Source organism: Lissotriton helveticus, chromosome 1_1 (assembly GCF_964261635.1).
Source record: "Lissotriton helveticus chromosome 1_1, aLisHel1.1, whole genome shotgun sequence".
NCBI lineage: Eukaryota > Metazoa > Chordata > Amphibia > Caudata > Salamandridae > Lissotriton > Lissotriton helveticus.
In genome coordinates, this window is record NC_136057.1 from 1155889172 (window position 1) to 1155910021 (window position 20850).

General features: G+C 41.0%; 1 protein-coding gene across 1 annotated transcript in view; it reads right to left on the reverse strand.

The window, feature by feature from the left end:
- The window catches only part of RELN (reelin), a 1711021-nt gene that overhangs the window by 488425 nt on the left and 1201746 nt on the right, over positions 1 to 20850 (reverse strand). Inside the window, exon 24 of the mRNA XM_078679027.1 lies at positions 14155 to 14341. Coding sequence (XP_078535153.1) covers positions 14155 to 14341 — 187 coding nt within the window. The remainder of the gene's footprint in view (positions 1 to 14154; positions 14342 to 20850) is intronic.

Sequence of the window (20850 nt, forward strand, 5' to 3'; positions counted from 1 at the left end):
GAGCTGTTAGAGCAATAATAGTGGATACACAACCACTGAAGTATATCGAACCTCTTCGTTTACTCCCTTGTTCCTGTCCCTAATGTTATTTTAGCTTTGTGCTTCTATTGCCTATTTGTGTTCTCTCCTGAGCTAAATGGTTGCTTATAGTTACACGGTTCATATGTATGGTTGATGTCATTATCATGGGACACGGAGGCTGTAACAGACAATAAGGTAATTTCTGTCTCTCTTTCTCTATGATTGGTCTTTATGAAGCAAATCTCACTCTTACGTTGAACTAAAAGAGCTTATTATATTCTATATTGTGGAGCTGCAACCCAAACTAGAAATGTTGGCTTACTCAAATGTTTCTATTGCGCAGCCATTTGTTTTTTGTGCAGATGTATTTAGCGCAAACTCGACCCGAAAGTATTGGAGCGCTTTACATGAGCACCAGTTACGTTACACAAGGACACATACATTTTTTTTATACCCCTGTATTAATATACTGACTATTTACCTTCTGTAACAGTATTATGAAAACTCCTAATAAACATAACAACAAAAATTGTGGATAATCAACAAAGCAGGGGCTGGAACATTTTGTCAAGGGTGCAGGAGTCATTCTAGATTTTCAGGATATCCACGTGAGAAATATATTGCGTGACTTTAGCCTTCATGGACCAACAATGGGCCCTACAGCAATGAACTGTGCCGGCAGTGTCAATAACAGGCATTCTTCAAAAGCTCTCAAGAAAGGCCAGATCCTCCTGCTCCTAAAGAGACCTACACTCAACCTCCATGACCATGCCAACTTTCAGCCCATCTCTCATTTACCACTTGTCGACAAGATAGTGGAAAATACAGTCAATGTTCAACTCCAAAATCACACCATGCTAACCATCTCCTGCATGACTACCAGTCTGGCTTCAGATAACACTGCAGCATGGAGACCTCTACCTTACACATCGTAGATGATAACCTCCTGACCACATATGCCAATGACCCATGACTCCTGATATTGTTTGACCTCTCAGCTGCCTTTGACACAGTTGATCATCCTACCTTCCTGAACACCCTGGAGTCTCGAATGGGATTAATCAAAAATGTCCTTCTGTGGTTCTCCTCTTACTTTCCCAACCAACCCTTAGTTTGTTCATATGGATACTTCCAGGTCCCAAAAGATCTTCATCACTTGCGGAGCCCACAGGCTTCGATACTGTTCCCTGCCATCTTCAACCTATACTTAGATGCACTTGGTGCTCTAGTCACAGACAACAACATCAAGATTCACCAACATTTTGGTGAAATACAATTCTACTCGAAAGTCTCCTCTGCTTCAGACATCCAATGCCTCAAAAAGTGGATGGCCAGTGCTTACCTGGGGCTCAACCTAACCAAGATGGAATCCCTGTTATTTGCCAAAAACAACAAACAAAAACATTTCAAACCTGGGTTAGGGACCTAAACCTTGACAGCTTCAAAACCCAACTTTCATCGAATGTTAACTTACTAGGAATTATCCTTGAAACCAACTCACTTCTCAAGGAACACCAACTCACCTCTCAAGGAACAGATTGCTGAAAACACAACAGAGCTGGATGGTACCAGTTCTCTCCTCTAAAGAAAGTCAAAACATAACTTGCTGAAAGCAACTATGGAACTGCTCTTCAGGCCCTTGTTCTCTTGTATTTGAATGGTGGTAAGGTCCTACTCCATGGCCACCTATGCTCCACACTGGCACCCCTTAGGGGTATCCTATATGCCACAACAAATCTCATCCAGGGCCTGAAGAACTATTATCACACCCATTTCCACTTTTCCATTTACCTCACAGCTCTCTTCTGTGATACATGCCTACAGTTTGATTTCTAAAGGCACAGAAATATAAAAAATACCTCTCTATTATTTCTCTATCCTGTTGAGGATTATTCTATGTTTTGTTTGTCATGTATTGTCTGTTTTGTTAGGGACTAACATCATACTTATATATTATTTCTTTTATTAGTTCCTATATTTGACATTTTAGGCATACATACTATCAAAATTATATCACTTAATGTTAAAGGATTACGCCACCCAGTCAAAAGGTAAAAAATATCGGAATACTTGAATAAAACATAATGCAGAAATTTGTTTTAGACAAGAAACTCACTTTAATGATAAAGCATTATTATATGTGTCTCAAGGATGGATCAGTTTCTTCCCCAGCTAAAAGACGGACACATATGTGTTGCTATTCTTTTTCTCATAAATTGATAATTTCCATAGTTAGATTGCCATAGGGATGAAGATGGTAGATTTGTTTATGTAAAAATTTAGATTGATACATTTGTTTTAAACTTAATCAATATTTATAGTCCTACAAAACAAACCTATTTTTTAGGAGATATTATCACAGAAATTCTCAAATTTGCTAATGTACCTCTTTTTGTAGGAAACAATTTTAATCTAATTAGGGATCCTCTCTTAGGCAGACTCTCCTCTTTCAAATTCCATCCCACAAAATATTTCTCCTTATTCAGATCGTTTTCTTCAATACTAAACTCACTGACCACTGGAGACTTTCAAATCCTACAACTAAAGATTTCAATTTTGTTTTAAACACTCAATCCTCCTACTCTAGAATTTATAATTTACTTTCTTCTAGGAACCTTTGCTATATTTGCTCTGCCATTGAAGACATTATGATTTCTGATCATGTAATAATCTCTTTTCCTCTAATCTTAGAGGATATGCATACTCCCAAGAATAGTTGGAGAAAGAATACTGAGGTAGCCTCAAATCAAGAGAATTCCACCAAACATTTAAATGTCATTACAGATATTTTTTATACTAACAAAGCTGAAGATACCTGTAGAATTGTCAATTCAGATGCATGTAAAACATCTATTAGAGGAACAACTATCTCTATAATGGCATATGAAAACAACTTTTCATTTTAAATTGAAAAACATCGCGTAAATAGAAAGATTATTCATATCCTGCTCAGATAATAAATACGAATCTCAACACCAAAAGGTCAGATATAGATATTAGCAACTTTCAAGTAAAAGAGTAGGATTATGTATTTCTAGGGAAAAGTCTAACAACTATTTTAACTCTATCTACTACTAACTACAATTCTAAATCAGGATGTCTTCTAGCCAACTACTCATGCATAAAAAAAGATAAAAATCAAATCCATGTCATAGGAAGAAATGATGGGAAATTACTCCTAACTGCCAAGAAGACTACCCAAGATTTTATTTTCATTTTAAGAAACCTATACTTCATCAAGAAGATGTTATTTTTTATTAAAATGTAAAATGCCTCAATTTACTTCTGAAAATAGACTAAGATTAGCGAACCCTATTGACAAAAATGACATTTACCCTACAATTAAATCATTAAATTTCAAAAACACACCTGGGTCAGATGATATTCCTGTTGGATTTTATAAAACAGGCGAGACACAACTATTTCCCATTTTACTTCCTCTATTTAATGATCTTAAGCTCATTTACACTAGTCAAGGCTCTTTCAAAGAAGTCATTATTACAGTACGTCAAAAAACAGATAAATATCATACTCCACTTGCTATTTATCGACCAATATCTTTCAAAGACCAAGACTGCAAAATCTGCACTAAAATATTAGCTAACAGATTAACCCCAATCTTGAATTCATAAAAGTTATTCTCCCTGCTCATCATAAAACTAGACCTTTATATCATGTATTATCCTCTATTGATACAATTAAACTCCCGTTGGCTTGATGGCTTTGGATGCTGAGAAAGCTATTGACAACATAAACCTGCAATGTTTATTAAAAACACTAGATTTTTTAATTCTGGCCCTAATTTTCTGAACATGATCGAAGCATTATTTAGTGGCCCATCAGCTAACATTTATGTATGTTAATGGCATTTTTTCTCCATCTATTACTTGTATTAAGGTACTAGACAATGATTGCCTCTTTTGCCTCTTTTATTTAATTGCTATAGAAACTTTATTGTGTTTTATCAGAAACAATTAGAATTTAAAGGGATTGTAATACAAGATGATGTTTAAACTTTCAGCTTATGCTGATGGTATATTATTGTATGTTGATAATCCTCTTAAATTAATTCCAATTGTTTTAAATATCATCAACCACATGATTCTGTCTCTGGCTAAACAATGAACATCACTAACACCAATTATTTCCCTTTTAATATTTATGTACTTATGATATGTTAGCAGGCACAAATAGTATTTGGAGCCCTCTCAAGATAAAATATCTTGGTGTCATTTTCTCCACCACTATCAAGTTTACCAAAAATACATGAAACAAGCCTTCTAGCATACGGTATAGATTTCTGCAAATCATTAAAACAGATGACGGCAGTGATTTTCCAGACATCAAAAATTTGAAATCTTCTTTCCTAATTGCACAAAGTTCATTATAGTTTCAAAGTAATACCCCTGCTTCTATCATAAAATGGTTGCTAATACAGCCTAATTCATTAAAACTTTACCTCTCATCATCTTTCATAACAATTTCTAATGGCATATTTGAAAAGATTTCCGTAATTAATGATACAAATCTTACTTTATTAAATTCAGATTCAAGGCTTACTACTAATATAAAAGTCTTTTAAAAAGAATCTATTTGGCAAAATCCGAAATCAAAATTGAATAAACATATCCTTCCCGAAATCCTTGATTGAAATTGGCATTTTTTTACAATAGCAATGTATGTCATGTTTTTATCCTTTTCAGACCTACAATATAAATTTCACCTAATTAGTACAGAATATCATAAATATGAATTACTTTGTAACTCTGTTCTCAATGCATATGCAAATTCTTTACCAGGGAGAGGTGTGGCGCAGCGGCCAGAGCAGTTGACTCCAGGGCATGGGACTCACGGTTCGATCGCTGGAGGCAGCTTAGCTCAGCACCATGTGGCTCTGGGCAATAGCTCACTCAATCTCCCCGACTGACCCCAGCCCCTTGAAACCCTTAAGGGGGTGATATGTTTGCGCTTTCCAAATATGAATATTGCTAAAATGCCTTATGTGGAATTATGTATTTATGATTTTAGTCACTCTATCCACATTGCTTCTAAAGTATATATAAACTCACTACTATTGACAATTCTTTTCCAATTCATTTCGCACAATTATGAAATTCAAAGCTAGAGGTCCCATTTTCCTTCAATCAATGAAGAAATATATGGCCATGTAATATTTCAAGTTATTTACCTGCTTGTATTTCTCAAACTATTTTATTTATTCTATACAGCTGTTTAAGGTCTCCATTTAAAAGGATTAGAGCGACATTACTTGATAACCCAAATTGCAGACATTGTACATGTGTAGCATGGTCCTTAAGAAACATGCTAAATGATTGTTCAACTATTTTTATGTTCTGGGCAGGTGTATGGAAAGTCATGACTAAGACTAGATTTTTAATTTAAATATACGAATTTTGTTCACATTTATTATTTGTAAATTGTATGCCCTTGCATATCTCCTTACCAAATCAAGTTCGTTTGCGCCGCCCCGGTTTGCAGCCAGAGCCATCATGCTGCTGGTAAGCCTAGCCATAAGGCCCCAGTCAGAACATACACTAAGGCTGAGCTATTTAATTTCAATAAGGCTTCCTGTAATCATTTTATTTAGCCAGTGATGTTGGCTGCGTACAGGGGGCTCTGTTGCCCTGTCTCTGCTTCTTCTTTAAAAAGCTATGCTAAGTCTGATCTGCCCACTGTTGGGGTAGTGATTTACCAACCTGCATTGTGTCGGAAGCAATAACCTTGTCTAATCTCTGCCCTACCTTCTCTGCTTGCCTCATTAACTGCCATTCCTTACCCAGACATGCCTTAGATATTTATAATCTACTCATTGAAAATGTCTGGTACCTGTTGTTCCTAACAGAAACTTCTCTTAAGGACTGATATTGCCCTGGCCATCTCTCCTGGTTTTTCGATCAAACATCTGGATCATTTTGAAAGAAATGGTGGATCGCTTGCTATTATATACCGCTCCTCCTACTCATATTCCATCTCAAAATTGCTGTCTATAAACATCATTGAAGGTCTGTTCTTCATGATTGTCTTACTCCCGCCTTTGCCCTATCGGGAGCTCTCATCTACTGACGCTCTGGCTGACTCTCTCCACTATCAGCTCATATGCTTGGCCAACTATCCCCTCTGAATGCAAATTTTGTGGTACTTAGGGATTTCAACTTGCATGTTCATGATATGGCAACCGATCTGCGCAGCAATTTGTGTCCTCATTAGAAGGTTTTGATTTGGAACAATTGGTCTTTGAACCCACTAATTTAAACAGGTCACACATTTGAACTCATTTTTTCATCTACCTGCACAGTTAAGGTTATTCCAGCACTTAAGCTTTCTTGGTCTGACCATATTTGGTCTCTTTTTGCATTTTCTCCACAGTCCCTCGTCAGGTGCAAGAGCCGGTCAGAAACATCTCAAGACCTGGGGCACCTTTTATGCAGACACTGCAGCCCACACCCCCATAACTGCAATGAAGTGTTGGATTCAGCTTCAGTAACTGACTTATCTTGGCACTGGATACGATCACGCCCATAAAACACATTCCTCCAGTAGATTAGCCCCTTCTGCAACTTGAGTTTCAGATGCTCCTAAAGCCGATAAATCTCGATGTAAAAGACTTGAACGATAATGGAGAATGGCCTATGATAATGAGGCAAAAGCTACTAACGTAGCCACATTGAAATACTATCTGGTTTCCACACGGGCAATAGTACTGAATCTACCCTGCTTGAGGTATCTGAATTTATTAAGGAAGCACAATCAGAGCTCACCTGTGATGGCCATGTTTCTGGATTTGTCGTCGGCCTTTGATACTGTTTCTAATATCATCTTACTTGACAGAATTGAGAGAATTGGTATAAGAGGTCAGGCTTTTCACTGGCTGAAATCTTTCTTGCAATTTTCCTCCCACCTTTCACCTCTACCTCCAAACCTCTGGTCTGCTGCATCCTCCAGGCTTAACCCCACTCCTTTTAATATCTATCTTGAGCCTTTGGCTAAAGTTGTAGAGTTCTGGGGGTGCAATAGTCTTCTATGGTGATGACACCCAGCTCCTTTTGACCTTCCATGAAAACACGCCTTCAACTCTGAGCTCCTTCAAGCTGTGCCTGAAGGAAGTGGTGGAACGGATGGAGGGAATCTGCCTCAAGCTGAACTAAGATAAAACTGTGATTCTTTTTTATTGCCACAACGTCTTTCCCGAGACAAATCTCTGGTGGCCACCTGAGCTGGGTGCCGCCCCTCTCCCAAATCTGATGGCCAGAAACCTTGGGGTGAAAGTCAACACAAATCTTAACTTTGAGCCCCAAATTAAGTCTATATCTACTTCTTGCTTTGCCACTATCAGATCTCTCAGAAGGATTATCCACTTCATTCCTGTGGAATCTCATTAAACTGTCCTCCACGCTCTGGTTACAGCAAAACTGGAATTTGCTAACAGTTTATACTTGGGCCTACCGGGTTTTCTTATCCAACGGCTCTAAATCAACCAAAATTCTGCTGCACGCCTCATCTTGATGATCCTCCCGCGATCACCAGTGTCATCTCAGTTCTGGTATCTTCACTGGCCTCCCGACATCAAGAGGATCCAGTTTAAGGCACTCACTTTGGTGTTCAGAGCCTTCACTTAGAATGGCCCTCTTTACCTGAGGAGAATACTTAAGCCTCACCACCAGTCCAGAGCTTTGCAGTCCAATAACCACAAGTTGCTCCATGTTCCACGCATACATAAAGCCAGAAGATGTGGGTGTTCCTTCACATACCTGGCCTCCAAATTCTGGAACTCCTTGCCCCTCAGACGGCACTGTAGTCCATTCGGAATCAGTCTTCAGGCTCAATCCCCATACCTTTCTGTTTGATAAGTCTCTTATGTTTGTGCAAACTTACAGTTCTCCCCTCACATTCTCAAAGTTTCCGTTAGCACTCTGGAGGGAGCTGTGCGCTCTATAAAAGGCATGGATTGAATTGAATGCCTAAATGAAAGCTGTGTAGCATTTCTATCTATAAGGGAATTTTAAACATAGAACTAGGTTTTATTAATAAATCGCCACAGAAGAGCTAGGTGATAATGCCACCTACATGTAATGTTTTGAGTCAGTTTTTGTTTGTTTAATTTTCCAAAATTATTTAATTTATTTTGCTTGTGATATCAAAGTCACACCAGTTGGCAGCTGAACCATTGCTCAGTTTAAATGAGGTGCAAGACATATGCGTGAGCCTACCAACCTGAGATTGTGGCAGCAGTATATACAATTCGTCTTCAGCATTTTCACCTTGTGCGTCTGCGGTGAGTCACCTAACCTGATCTCTGACACTCTACAATGGCGCGTCCACCTGGAACTTATGTCAGTTTGCCCAGAGTGTTGACGCACAGCCTTAGTGTATTTAACTAGAACTCGCTAAAGCTGTGGATCATAGCTTTACTCTTTCTTTGAATAACTAACAAATCTTATGTTATAAGTTTTGTAGAGCGCACAGCTGCCCCAGCTAAGGGGCGTCCCAGTGCTGACAACTGCAACTGTTGAAAAAGGCGACTGAGAGAAAGAACACCGGGCCTTTGAAGTCGGGAAGAGAAGAGTTTTAATGGCTTTACAAAATGCAGTGTGATGTCAACAGGAAGAGAGTTCCAAAGTTTTGAAGCAAGGACGCGCAAAGAGTGCCCACCCGCTTGCACTTTCCTCACCCGGGGGACAACAGCAAGGTGCTGACCCATGGATTGTAATTGATGGGTGGGTATGTAGAGTGAGAGGAGATTCACCAGAATATCTGGGGAGTGGAGATTCAGGATTCTGTGAGCAATGCAGAGAGACTTAAACTCAATGAGTTTCGCCACCGGCAGCCAATGTAGTCTGCGGATGGCGTTCGTTGTGGGACAGATTCTCGGGAGCCCAAGTAGTGTCCTGGCAGCCGCATTTTGTGCCCTCTGCAGGCGGAGGATCTCAGCTTTATTTGCCCCTGGATAAAGTAAAGTGACGTAGTCAAGCCTCGATAGAATGGAGGCCTGGAAGATGACTTGACAGACTGTGGGGTCCAAAAAAACAACAGTGGTTTGAGCCCGAGCAGGAGTCCGAAACAGGTCCAGCTACCATTTTAGTTTGGTACTGAAAGTTAACAAACTACACCTCATGCAAACATTTACAAACAGTACAGAGTTCATTAAAGTGGGTATTTTTTTTCTAATATCACAAATTGCATTTTCATGTGCTGATGTGTGATGGGTGTTTCTGAAGAGGTTTAACATGCTATCTCCCAGTCCTAGTCATGACTTAAAACAATATTTTGATGTTATTTGTCACATAATCCTTTTAATAATCTAAAGGCATGCATATTTGTGTCTGTGTGCAATTTAACGTTACGGTGGTTTTGTAACTCAAGTTACATTATCTAAATTTGTAGCAGTTTGTAAGTAAAAAACACTTTTTTGGGGTAAAATCATGAATCAGTCACATACACTTGCATTTGCTCTGTAGTTTACGTTTTAATGTATTTCATAATGTATGTGGTTTCTTGATGTTTACAGTTTGTTGCTCCACAATGGAGTTGGTGTAGGATTTGTGAGGTAAATTGGTGAATATTTTGTATTGTTCTCTTAGAGTGTGCATAAGCCACATACATTGTGCTTTACTTATATTCAATTTTGCTGTAGGCCTCTTCCTTGTTTCAGATCAGATATGGTACAAGTATTGTGCTGTGACCTGTTTGCTGATTCTTCTTCTCAGAGTGTGAGAATACTATTGATGTGTAGCTGTTAGCTAGGGTTGTGTTGAACACTGCTTCATTTGATTCTTACTAAGTGGCATGGAATCGATTTGGCTGCGTTGAACCCTGTTCTGTGTGATTATCCCTCAGTGGCAGAGAAGTGCTTGGGCTGTGCTAAACCTGTTTCGTCTGGTTCTTCCTCAGTGGCAAGGTTAGCGCCTGGATTGTGGTACAGGGGATGAGTATGTGGGGTGAGAGATACTATTTGTTGAAACACAAAATGCCCTTGCAAGGATTAAGTGTGTGGAGTGAAAGATAACTGCTGAGAAAATACTAGATTCCCTTATGTGGGATCAGTGTGTGGGTTGAAAGATACCTGTTGAGAAAACAATAGATGCCCTTACAGGGAATGAGTGTAGTGGTGAAAGATTCCCATTGATAAAACACAAGATGACCTTTGCTGGGCTGAGTACATGGGTTTAAATATATCCATTGCGAGCAGAAATTGTGTTAATATCACCTGTTTGTTTATTTGATTTTCTTGGTTGTATGCGTGGTTCTGTCAGTGTTTGTTGGTATGTTGCAGTACCTAATTGTTGTCCAACTGGTGTATTTTGGTAGTCATAATAGCAACATGTTTTTGGGGTGTCCTTTTTACATACATCATTTGATGATGCTGTGAAATGTTGCACAGCCTGGTGTTTTTCAGGTCTGTCTTGTTATTGTATTTCTTAAGGTGGGAGGCATTTACTTTTTGTTTCAAAAGGAGGGAGATATGTTGTATCCGGTTTGTCAGGTTTCCCAATGATGTATTGGAATGTCAGTGTTATGAAGGTTCCCTGAAGGGCGCTGTGAGCCAGACAGACCAGGGATGAGCAGCAAACTACATCTGCCCCTGCTGGGGTCATTAACGCATCCATTTAACTTACACTAGAACATTGGAACATTGAGAGCTCCACTGAAGACACTGGAGTGGCACAGGGGTTATAATGGCAGGTTTAAGCCCTCTGCTTCAACATTCCAATGTTTGTCTTTCTGTTTCTCTTTTTTTAATTTAGAACATTCTACCTTTAGTAGGTGGAATGTTCTAATAGCCTTATAGCCCTTCTAGCTCAGGCTATACCTGTTGCTAAATGCCCTCACCCTTGCGATAGGCCTTTGTCTGTGGCTCAGGCCTATAACGTGGGTCAGCACCTTCAACATAGCCCTCGGCAGCAGGCTATTTGGTTATAATAAAACCTCCCTGAATCTACGTGTGTTGTCTACATGTTTCTACAGGCCAACTTGCATCACAACACGTATTTACGAATTAACTGGACAGATTGGGAGTGGAGATAAATTACATCAGAATTTCAGAAAGAACTGCTTGAGATGAAAGCTTTGAGAAAGCAGCTACCTACAAACCCATGTACTACCTGAAGAGCTGTGTCATGTTTGTTATGTGACTAAAGCTGTAACTGAAGCTACGTGCACAAGACAAAAGACTATAAGATTAATTTGGTCACAGTTCACTATTAGGAGGTGTCTCCCTCATTTTGTTAAAGGAGTTGTATAACATTTTACACTTCTTGCCTACCGCCCCCTCGTACTTTGTTTACTATGACTCTTCACCAATATTGGGTTCAAGAAATGCATTTATCCCCATGTGTCTCTATGATCAGCAGCATAACTTTCTTTGTAAGGGCACAGTGAGTGCATAGAATGATTGTTATCTTGCCAGGTTCACCCACGCATACTTTTTAAAGCGCTTCCTTTGTGAGTTATTTCTCTATCTTTTTAATTATGATCCCTGTACACTGTGAGTGTGTGGAGTGAAAGATAACTGCTGAGAAAACTCTAGATTCCCTTATGTCGGATGAGTGTGTGGGTTGAAAGCTACCTGTTGAGAAAACAATAGATGCCCTTACAGGTAATGAGTGTAGTGGTGAAAGATTCCCATTGATAAAACACAAGATGACCTTTACTGGGCTGAGTACATGGGTCTAAATATATCCATTGCAAGCAGATATTGTGTGAATATCACCGGTTTGTTTATTTGATTTTCTTGGTTGTATACGTGGTTGTGTCAGTGTTTGTTGGTATGTTGCAGTACCGAATTGTCGGCCAACTGGTGTAGTTTGGTAGTCATAATAGCAACATGTTCTTGGGGTGTCCTTTTTGTATACATCATTTGATGATGCTGTGAAATGGTGCACAGCCTGGTGTTTTTCAGGTCTGTCGTGTTATTGTATTTCTTAAGGTGGGAGGCATTTACTTTTTGTTTCAAAAGGAGGGAGACATGTTGTATCCTGATTGTCAGGTTTCCCAATGATGTATTGGAATGTCAAAGTTATGAAGGTTCCCTGAAGAGCTCTGTGAGCCAGACAGACCAGGGATGAGCAGCAAACTACATCTGCCCCTGCTGGGGTCATTAACGCATCCATTTAATTTACACTAGAACATTGGAACATTGAGAGCTCCACTGAAGACACTGGAGTGGCACAGGGGTTATAATGGCAGGTTTAAGCCCTCTGCTTCAACATTCCAATGTTTGTCTTTCTGTTTCTCTTTTTTAAATTTAGAACATTCTACCCTTAGTACGTGGAATGTTCTAATAGCCTTATAGCCCTTCTGGCTCAGGCTATACCTGTTGCTAAATGCCCTCACCCTTGCGATAGGCCCTTGTCTGTTGCTCAGGCCTATAACGTGGGTCAGCACCTTCAACATCCAAATAGCCCTCGGCAGCAGGCTAACTGGTTATAATAAAACCTCCCCGAATCTATGTGTGTTGTCTACATGTTTCTACAGGCCAACTTGCATCACAACACGTATATACGAATTAACTGGACAGATTGAGAGTGGAGATAAATTACATCAGAATTTCAGAAAGAACTGCTTGAGATGAAAGCTTGAGAAAGCAGCTACCCACAAACCCATGTACTACCTGAAGAGCTGTGTCATATTTGGAATGTGACTAACGCTGTAAACCGAAGCCACGTGCACAAGACAAAGACTATCTATGACATTCATTTTTGGTCAGAGTTCACTATTAGGAGGTGTCTCCCTCATTTTGTCAAACGAGTTGTATAACATTTTACACTTCTTGCCTAACACCCCCCCCGTACTATATTTACTATGACTTTTCACCAATATTGGATTAAGCAAATGCGTTTATATCCATGTGTCTCAATGATCAGCAGCATAACTTTCTTTGTAAAGACTTGGGGAATGCATAGCATCAGATTGTTACCTTGCCAGGTTCACCCACGCATCCTTTTTTACTTCGCTTCCTCTATCTTTTTAATTATGATCCCTGTACACTGTCAGGCTGGTCTCTCAGTGCAGAAGGAGATGGGGTTGCCTAAAACTGGTCTGAAGATCCATGTCTAGAAGGTCTATCTGAAGGGGCAGTGCTCGTCTGTCTTTCTAATGCGGATTCTGATACAGAGACCCCTCCAGTTTGTCGGGGAATGGAAAAGGTGCTACCACTCTGCTCTTACTGCGAAACGCCAAAAGGCGAGCAGTGAGTGAATATGTTACCCAGAGTGGCACTGTTGGGTCACGAAGCATAGCTACGCCACTAAGAATTCTCCGTGAGACTGAGTCATGGTGAAATTCAAAGTACTTTGGGAGTAGGTTGGCAGAAGGCCAAGAGAGAAGCATCATAAGAAGGGTTAAACTAGTATGCTTGTTCAGAAGAGCACCTTTACAGTGCAGTTCTGCAGACTGGATTACCACAATTTGTGTTGGTTGACATTTTTTTCACACGGATACGCCTGCCTGTCTGTTTCGCTCTATCTTTAAATCTTTTTATGTTAATATATCCATCTGGCTTTGTAAACATTTACCAAGAAGTATGTGTTCCTTTATCTCTGTTAATCAAACTGTAAATATATGAACAGAACACCACATATGTGATAAAGGCGAGGAAATGTGTCTACATTTTGGAGAATAACATGAGGTTTTTGTCATGTGAGGTTAAAATACTTCTACTCATTCCAACAAGTAAAGAACTTTTCACTAGTGAGTGCTTGTCTGAGTTTTTGACTTTCCTGCTACTGCAACTACAAAAGCTACTCACGGACAGTGCCTCACAGGTTTCATTGGGTTTTTAACTTTTCCTCACTTAAGGACAGCACAAGATGCACTTTTGCACAGACTGATTCTATTTCATATTTATTAATATTGCAAATTAAGAAATGTTTTTATATTAATGTGATTGTATGAAATGTCTAATTTTTATATCTAGCTTTTATGTATTTTGAATGGTGCTTACCAAGTACTTTTAAGAACAATTGCAAAGATTTTTATTAATCAAGCAATAAAGAATTTTCTCATTTTAACAGTCAGATTGGTGTATTTAATTAGGTAACAGAGAGCCCAATGCTGAAGTGTCTTATGGGAAATAGATGAATGCCTGTCACAAAAGAGCAAATAATGTGCACTTACCCTGCTGAAATACAGAGATGACCCGGAGGAGATCACACCACAGCCCTGTTCTGGTTTCACAATCTCTCCACCAATGACCTCTTGCCAATCCGTGTCCAAGCCATTTTGACTTTCAAAATCTGACATCACCGTGGAGGCCAGGGTAGTTTCGGGGAGGCATTCTGGGCCCCTATATTTTGAGTCACATCTATAATGAAAAAAGAATGCACATTTGCATATTTTAATAGAAGTGCTTAATGCAAGCATCCAGTTTCCATCCCTTAACTATACTGAAAACGCGCCTCTTTGATACACCTGGGGTCTCTTGTTCAGACAGTCCACGTGTTCAATTAACAAAAGTATGGATAACACTAATAATAATATGTAATGTTAATATCGGCCCAAGCCAAGAGGATTGCACTCTGATGTGTATGAGAGAGCATAGTGCTGGTGCACCAAAATATGGTGCTGCGCTCACTATCACCACCTAGACTCTCACATCAAAACTCCTTCATTTTTCACATGAAAACTTCTCCAGCCTGTATCACATTCTCCTCCCTAGCATGGATGTCAATTCACCAAATTGCCAGGGGTAGCGGCAGGGGCAGCTCCTCCGCTAAGGCGGAGGAATGTCGCCCCACTGCTCTTTGAGCAGGAAAAATAACATAATGATAACTTAGTTATCATCATTTTACTTTTCACAGGTTCAGGGTTGGGTTTGGGTGGGGCCGGAGGCACAGGGGGAGAAGTGATTTGCACACTCCAAGTGCCCATGACTGCTTGGCCGGCTGTCTTGGCCTGGCCAAACAGTCATGCGTACTTTGAATGTTCCCCACCAGGCTGCATTACACAGCCTGGTGAGGAACATGCACAGGCCCCCAGCCCCCATCTGAGCGCTGATCCACGGCGTTCAGACCAATCACAACGCTGAATTGCAGCGTTGTGATTGGCTATGGGGAGCCTGTGTGCTTTCTGGTTCCGGGACTCCATAAGCGGAGGAGAGATGCGGCAGGAGGATCATGTAAGTGGTAGTTTTTTTTTATTGTTTTGTCCCCCCACCATTCTCCGCCCTCCACCCTCATTCCCTGCCAGCCGCTACTGTGCATACAACATACATTTAACAGCATTTTTTACTTACCTTAGCTTCCAGATAGGGTCATATTCCAGCTAATGTACTCCATTTTTATTACAGTAATAATAAATAATATTATTCACTATTTGTATAATAAAAAAAATTGAAAGAAACCAGGCAAGTGGAGCTCGGATCAGCATCCTTTAGGAAGAGCTGCTGCTGTGTTCCAGGCACTGATTTTGCCACCTCTGAGGCCAGGGGTCGCAAAAGCAGTGCCAGGGGTAGCAAGGGGCAAGCCAGGGGTCGCAGCTGCGACCCCTGGTGACCTCAAAATGACGTCCATACTCCCTTGGCCAAGGTTATGGATGTAGCTGCGGGGAAATCTGTGAGGCGTAAATCTGGTGTCAGAAACGCACCACCAACTGATGTCTCCATAGGTACAGCCCCAGTGCAGCTGCAGCACTCCACCTGCTTCTCCTCACAGAGGGCGACACCTGGGAATATCCTGGCTCCTGGAGGGGCGAAGCAGCATTATTTGGGGTGAAGGGCGCTAGTATTCCACCTCCACCTAAAGGGAGACGGTCCAGAGCACCGGGGAGTATAAAAGTAGAAGGAGGAGAGGACAACACATTGAGGGGGGGCTGAGAGGACACTCACAACCACAACAAACATGGTGAAAATCCATAGCCATGAGATGGGGAGGGGCCAGCACAGACAGGGTAGCATCTAGGGTCGGAGCCCCATTCCTTTTGACCAATCCATCTACATGTCGTGGCGCTAGACCTCCAGTGATAGGGGATTTACCCAAACAGAGATAGATATGGATTAATCAGGAAAACAATCCACTTTTCGGGCCCTATAACACGAATTCTGTAGATGCAAACAGCAGAAAAGATGAAAGTAGTAAGACAGGTGCTTGACTAGTGCAGCAGGTTGCTAAGACAAATAACAGACTTGAACTATAAGAAAGGTGTACTGACTGCAGCCTTTTATCTTTCGCCACAGGAGGAACAATTTTAGGACCCATAAAAAATGAACCCAAGCTCTATAAAGAAATAATTCCTGAAGTCTTTATAATACATGGGTTAGGTGGTGTGTACATCATAAATACAAATCTCCGTTTAGATTGACTGTTTGGGATACATATGAAGGACTATTGTCCGCTGGATAAGGTGGTATATGAGATGCATTGAGGAATAAACAAGATGCTATTAAAACGCTGCTCGCTGCCTGCCCATCACTTATCACAAAGCAATAGTGTCAATAACATGTTCAATCCACTGCCTGCACCTGGCTGGGATTAAATGTAGAGGTAAACCAGGCAACAGGCGGATTAGATGGATATCCTCTTATCGAATCCAATGAGTTCTATACATCTGTGATCTTGGCTCGGCAGTTTTACACTTTTTCAGAATTTGGGAATATACTATAGTTACTTTACACTAGTTGAAATATATATATATATATATGTATATATACCTCTGCATGCATTTAATGTGTGCCACGCATTTCTTTTCACTGATTAAGAGGAGAGTGTTCAGACTCCCCTTCATCCATTTTTTCATTACAGGCTGTCTCTGCACCTACTCATTACATTCATGGCAGTTGAATAGAGTGGCCAGGCTGTAAATAGACACCACACAATGGCAGTGTACAAGCTAGAGGTACAGTTCATACACATTTTGTCATAATCAATCAATACAGGTTCAAACTTTTCAGCTAAATGGGCCTGTCTGCAGGGTTTACTGCCATCGCTATAGTGTGCTAAAATGTCTGGCAGAGTTGAGGGCCAGAGTACCCAGAGGGGTAAAGTTCAGAGTCAGAGGTAAGTTTTGCAGTTTGTGGAGGAAGTAGTAAATTGTCCATTAAAAACATGTACTACTTACTATGGCTCCTGTTACTACTTCCTATCACAAGCATTAAACATAGGCCGGGGCTCAATCTTTTGGGGACTACGGCAACACACACTGCAACGTTTGCTTGTCACTCAATATTAAAAAAGGAATCTGGAGCTACGTTCTAAACACAAACATAGGACTCTCTGAGCCACTTCACTTGTCCTAACACACATATTTACCTTACCCAATAACTGCACGTAACAAGAGGAAACCCATTCCAGGTGCTCAATAAAATCAACAAGATTGAAGTTCATATCACATTCTGTATACCATCCCATCCCTGAGAGAACTTGGTAACAAGCTTTTGTTCAATGACAACATGAGCCCAAAACTAAAGATTGCATATCTGACAAGTGGCGCAGTCTAGGGCGAGCGGCATGAAAGGAACAAGTGGGAATTTGACGTGTCAAAGGTGCTGATCTAGAAATCAGGAAGTACAAAAATGGTATATAATTTGCAAAAACGGATATCACAAAGCCGTCAAAAGAGCCTTAATAGCCAATAGGGGAGACAATGTGGTCTCACGGCTAGAGCTGCCATCTTTGGAGCTGGGAAACCAAGGTTCGAGCCTCAAGGTCGATTCCACATCCTGTGATTCTGGGCAAATCACTTAATCTCCAGGTGCCTACCAAAACAAACAAAAAGTGAATGTGTCCTTGTGTAACGTAACTGGTGCTCATGTAGAGCGATCCAATACCTTGGGTCGAGTTTCCGCTATATACATCTGCAAAAAAAAAATACATAACATACATTGGCACTAAATTCAAGCCAGGGCTTGCTTTAGGGCAGTGAGACTGGTGAGGCTGTACTGGGCGCTGACCTGTGGAGGGGGTGCTGAATGCAGGGGGGAAGTGTTGTGTTTAGCAATAACTTATGATTGGAGAGATGACGGGCACTTTAGCCCAGTGATAGTAAGAGAATCTGAGGAGGTAGTCATGGGGTGTGGGGGTGCCACAAATTATTGTCACGCCACCAGCGCTAAAGCCGGCCCTGATCCAAGCAATCCTGCAATCAGTATGGGGGACCATGAAACATATACTTAGTAGCTGCATTGGCAAACCCAGTAGGTGTGGCATGCAGCATAAGCACATTAAAGCAGGCATAAACAGACAGAGAGCGCTATCTATGTAAAGTAGTCCCTTTCGCAGTTCATTGCAAGCACTTGTGTGGCAGTGGAAGGACACAGCAAACAACCAACACCATTAGGAAAGAAATTAACATTTCACAGGACTAAGTCACGATGTGATTGATAACGTTTCAAGCCAACAGCTGAAAGAGGGTGGTCGAAGAAAGCCAACTGCTGAACGAGGGTGGTCAAAGAAAGCCAATGGCTGAAAGAGGGTGGCCAAAGAAAGCCAACGGCTGAAAGCGGGTGGTCAAAGAAAGTCAACGGCTGAAAGAGGGTGGTCAAAGAAAGTCAACGGCTGAAAGAGGGTGGTCAAAGAAAGCCAACGGCTGAAAGCGGGTGGTCCAAGAAAGTCAACGGCTGAAAGAGGGTGGTCAAAGAAAGTCAACGGCTGAAAGAGGGTGGTCAAAGAAAGTCAACGGCTGAAAGAGGGTGGTCAAAGAAAGTCAACGGCTGAAAGAGGGTGGCCAAAGAAAGTCAACGGCTGAAAGAGGGTGGTCAAAGAAAGTCAACGGCTGAAAGAGGGTGGTCAAAGAAAGTCAACGGCTGAAAGAGGGTGGCCAAAGAAAGCTAACGGCTGAAAGAGGGTGGTCAAAGAAAGTCAACGGCTGAAAGAGGGTGGCCAAAGAAAGCCAACGGCTGAAAGAGGGTGGTCAAAGAAAGCCAACGGCTGAAGGGGGCAGATCCAATGCCATTCTATGTATACTGTGAGCAATAGGTCTGTGTGACAGCTATGCGGGCAAAACCCACCCTAAAAACACAGGTAACGTCCTGATTCCCCAAACCGTTACTTTCTCAAATTGGCTCGCACACGGAAGGGTGTGGAGAATGAGACAGAACAGATCAGAATGCTGAATTATAGAAGCTAATCCACTATGACCAGTCACGCTTCATACATTTCAGAAACCAAGCAGCACCTGTGAAGGGCTTTCCAGCTCTCCCTTGTTTAAAGACCACTTAACCACATTGACTCTCCTTCGGTCTAGAATCTGGTAAATCATGACACAGATAAACACCTACAAGTGTGTGTCGGGACCCCAGGAGCAGCCGTAAAAAGGAGCCCGTCCGTTTTATATGATCAGAGTGCAAGATTGTTGCAAATCATTCAGGAAATGGTACTAGAGCGTTCCTTCGTGTCCGTGCAGCTTTCTGACAATAACGTAACATGCAGTCTCAGTCGTAGGCAGATGACCCTCACATCCATTGCTGGCTTTAGAAAGGCACAGACTCCCAGGCTGATCACATTGCACACAGCATCTGTGACTCACTGAGGTCTATAACAGGAGCGGGCAGGAGGTTTAATTGCACTTACAGAACTGGACCAAGTGTATAACCTTTGCACTTTCTGTAGTTGTAAATTATGTGCACTTTAACAAACTTCACCTGGGGGCAAACATTTCCTTCAAACTGGCTTTGCAGTGCAATCTGTAAGAAAAATCTATTGCAGTAAATATATTTTGTAGGATTTATTTGTCTGCAAAAACATGCATTTTGTGGATTATATCAACTTTTTTCAAATTTTGCTAACTTTTTGATATGAAGTTGATAAAACATAATTGCATTTCGTCAATTGGACTCTCATAAGCAATCCTTTCCGGACTCTGGTTTTTGCCAAGTGCATTACTTCCTGCAGGTTTCCATAGCTGACTTTCAAATTAAATTAGAAAGAGTCGCCACAGGGCCGAATGGAAACCAAAATCAGCCCTGGCAAAAATGTTCAAATCTGCCTCGAACTAGAACTGGGCCGGAGGTGCATGGTTGGATCGCCGCGCCCATCCAGCAGTGAAAGCCGCCCTCTAGCCTGCAGCCCGCCGGGGACACGGCAGAATGGCCAGTCAGGCCTAGGTCCACTTCCTGGCCCTGTGGTCAGGAATTGGTTGGGGCCTCTGCAGAAGCTCCATGAAAATCACCATGAGACCCAAGCTCACACTTGGATAAATAGTAATGAGTAGAAACACATTTTCAGCAAATTGCTTCTTATTGTAACAGATATAGATAGTGTACATTGCATGTAAGGGGTTTGTTAAGTGTATATGCAAAAGCAATGGCTGTTGGTTACCTGAGCGTAGCTGCCGTGGTTTCCCATTAGGATTTATTACATTTTCAAAATTATGTTCACCCTCAATAAATCCTTCCATGCAATGTACAAGACGTATATCAGTGAAGTGTAAACACTATAAGTGTAAACACTGATGCCTGCTCAATCAACTTTATTAGGCTCTTTCACTTTCGCATACGACTGGTACAGATCACTCCCAACAAACTGGGTCAGCAGTATTTACTCTATGCAGTCTGTCCTATAGACATGGTCTCTTTTATTAATTAACCCAGAGACAAAAACATCGACGTCTGCTCCAATGTTTGCCACTTCACAAAGCAGGTTTTCGATCATCTTCAATCGCACAGGTAAATTAATGGATGAATGGATTTACTAAGGAAGTGTTACTCTATGAGTATCCCTTTTAAATGATATGTACCCAGGGTGAGAACATTTTATAAATTGTGGTAGAATATTTTACCTTGTAACTATTCTTGTGTTTTACTGTGGAATATTTAAAATAGTATTTACTGCAATGCATTTGTTTAAAGATTACGATCTAAATAAACCTAGTTTTTGACTT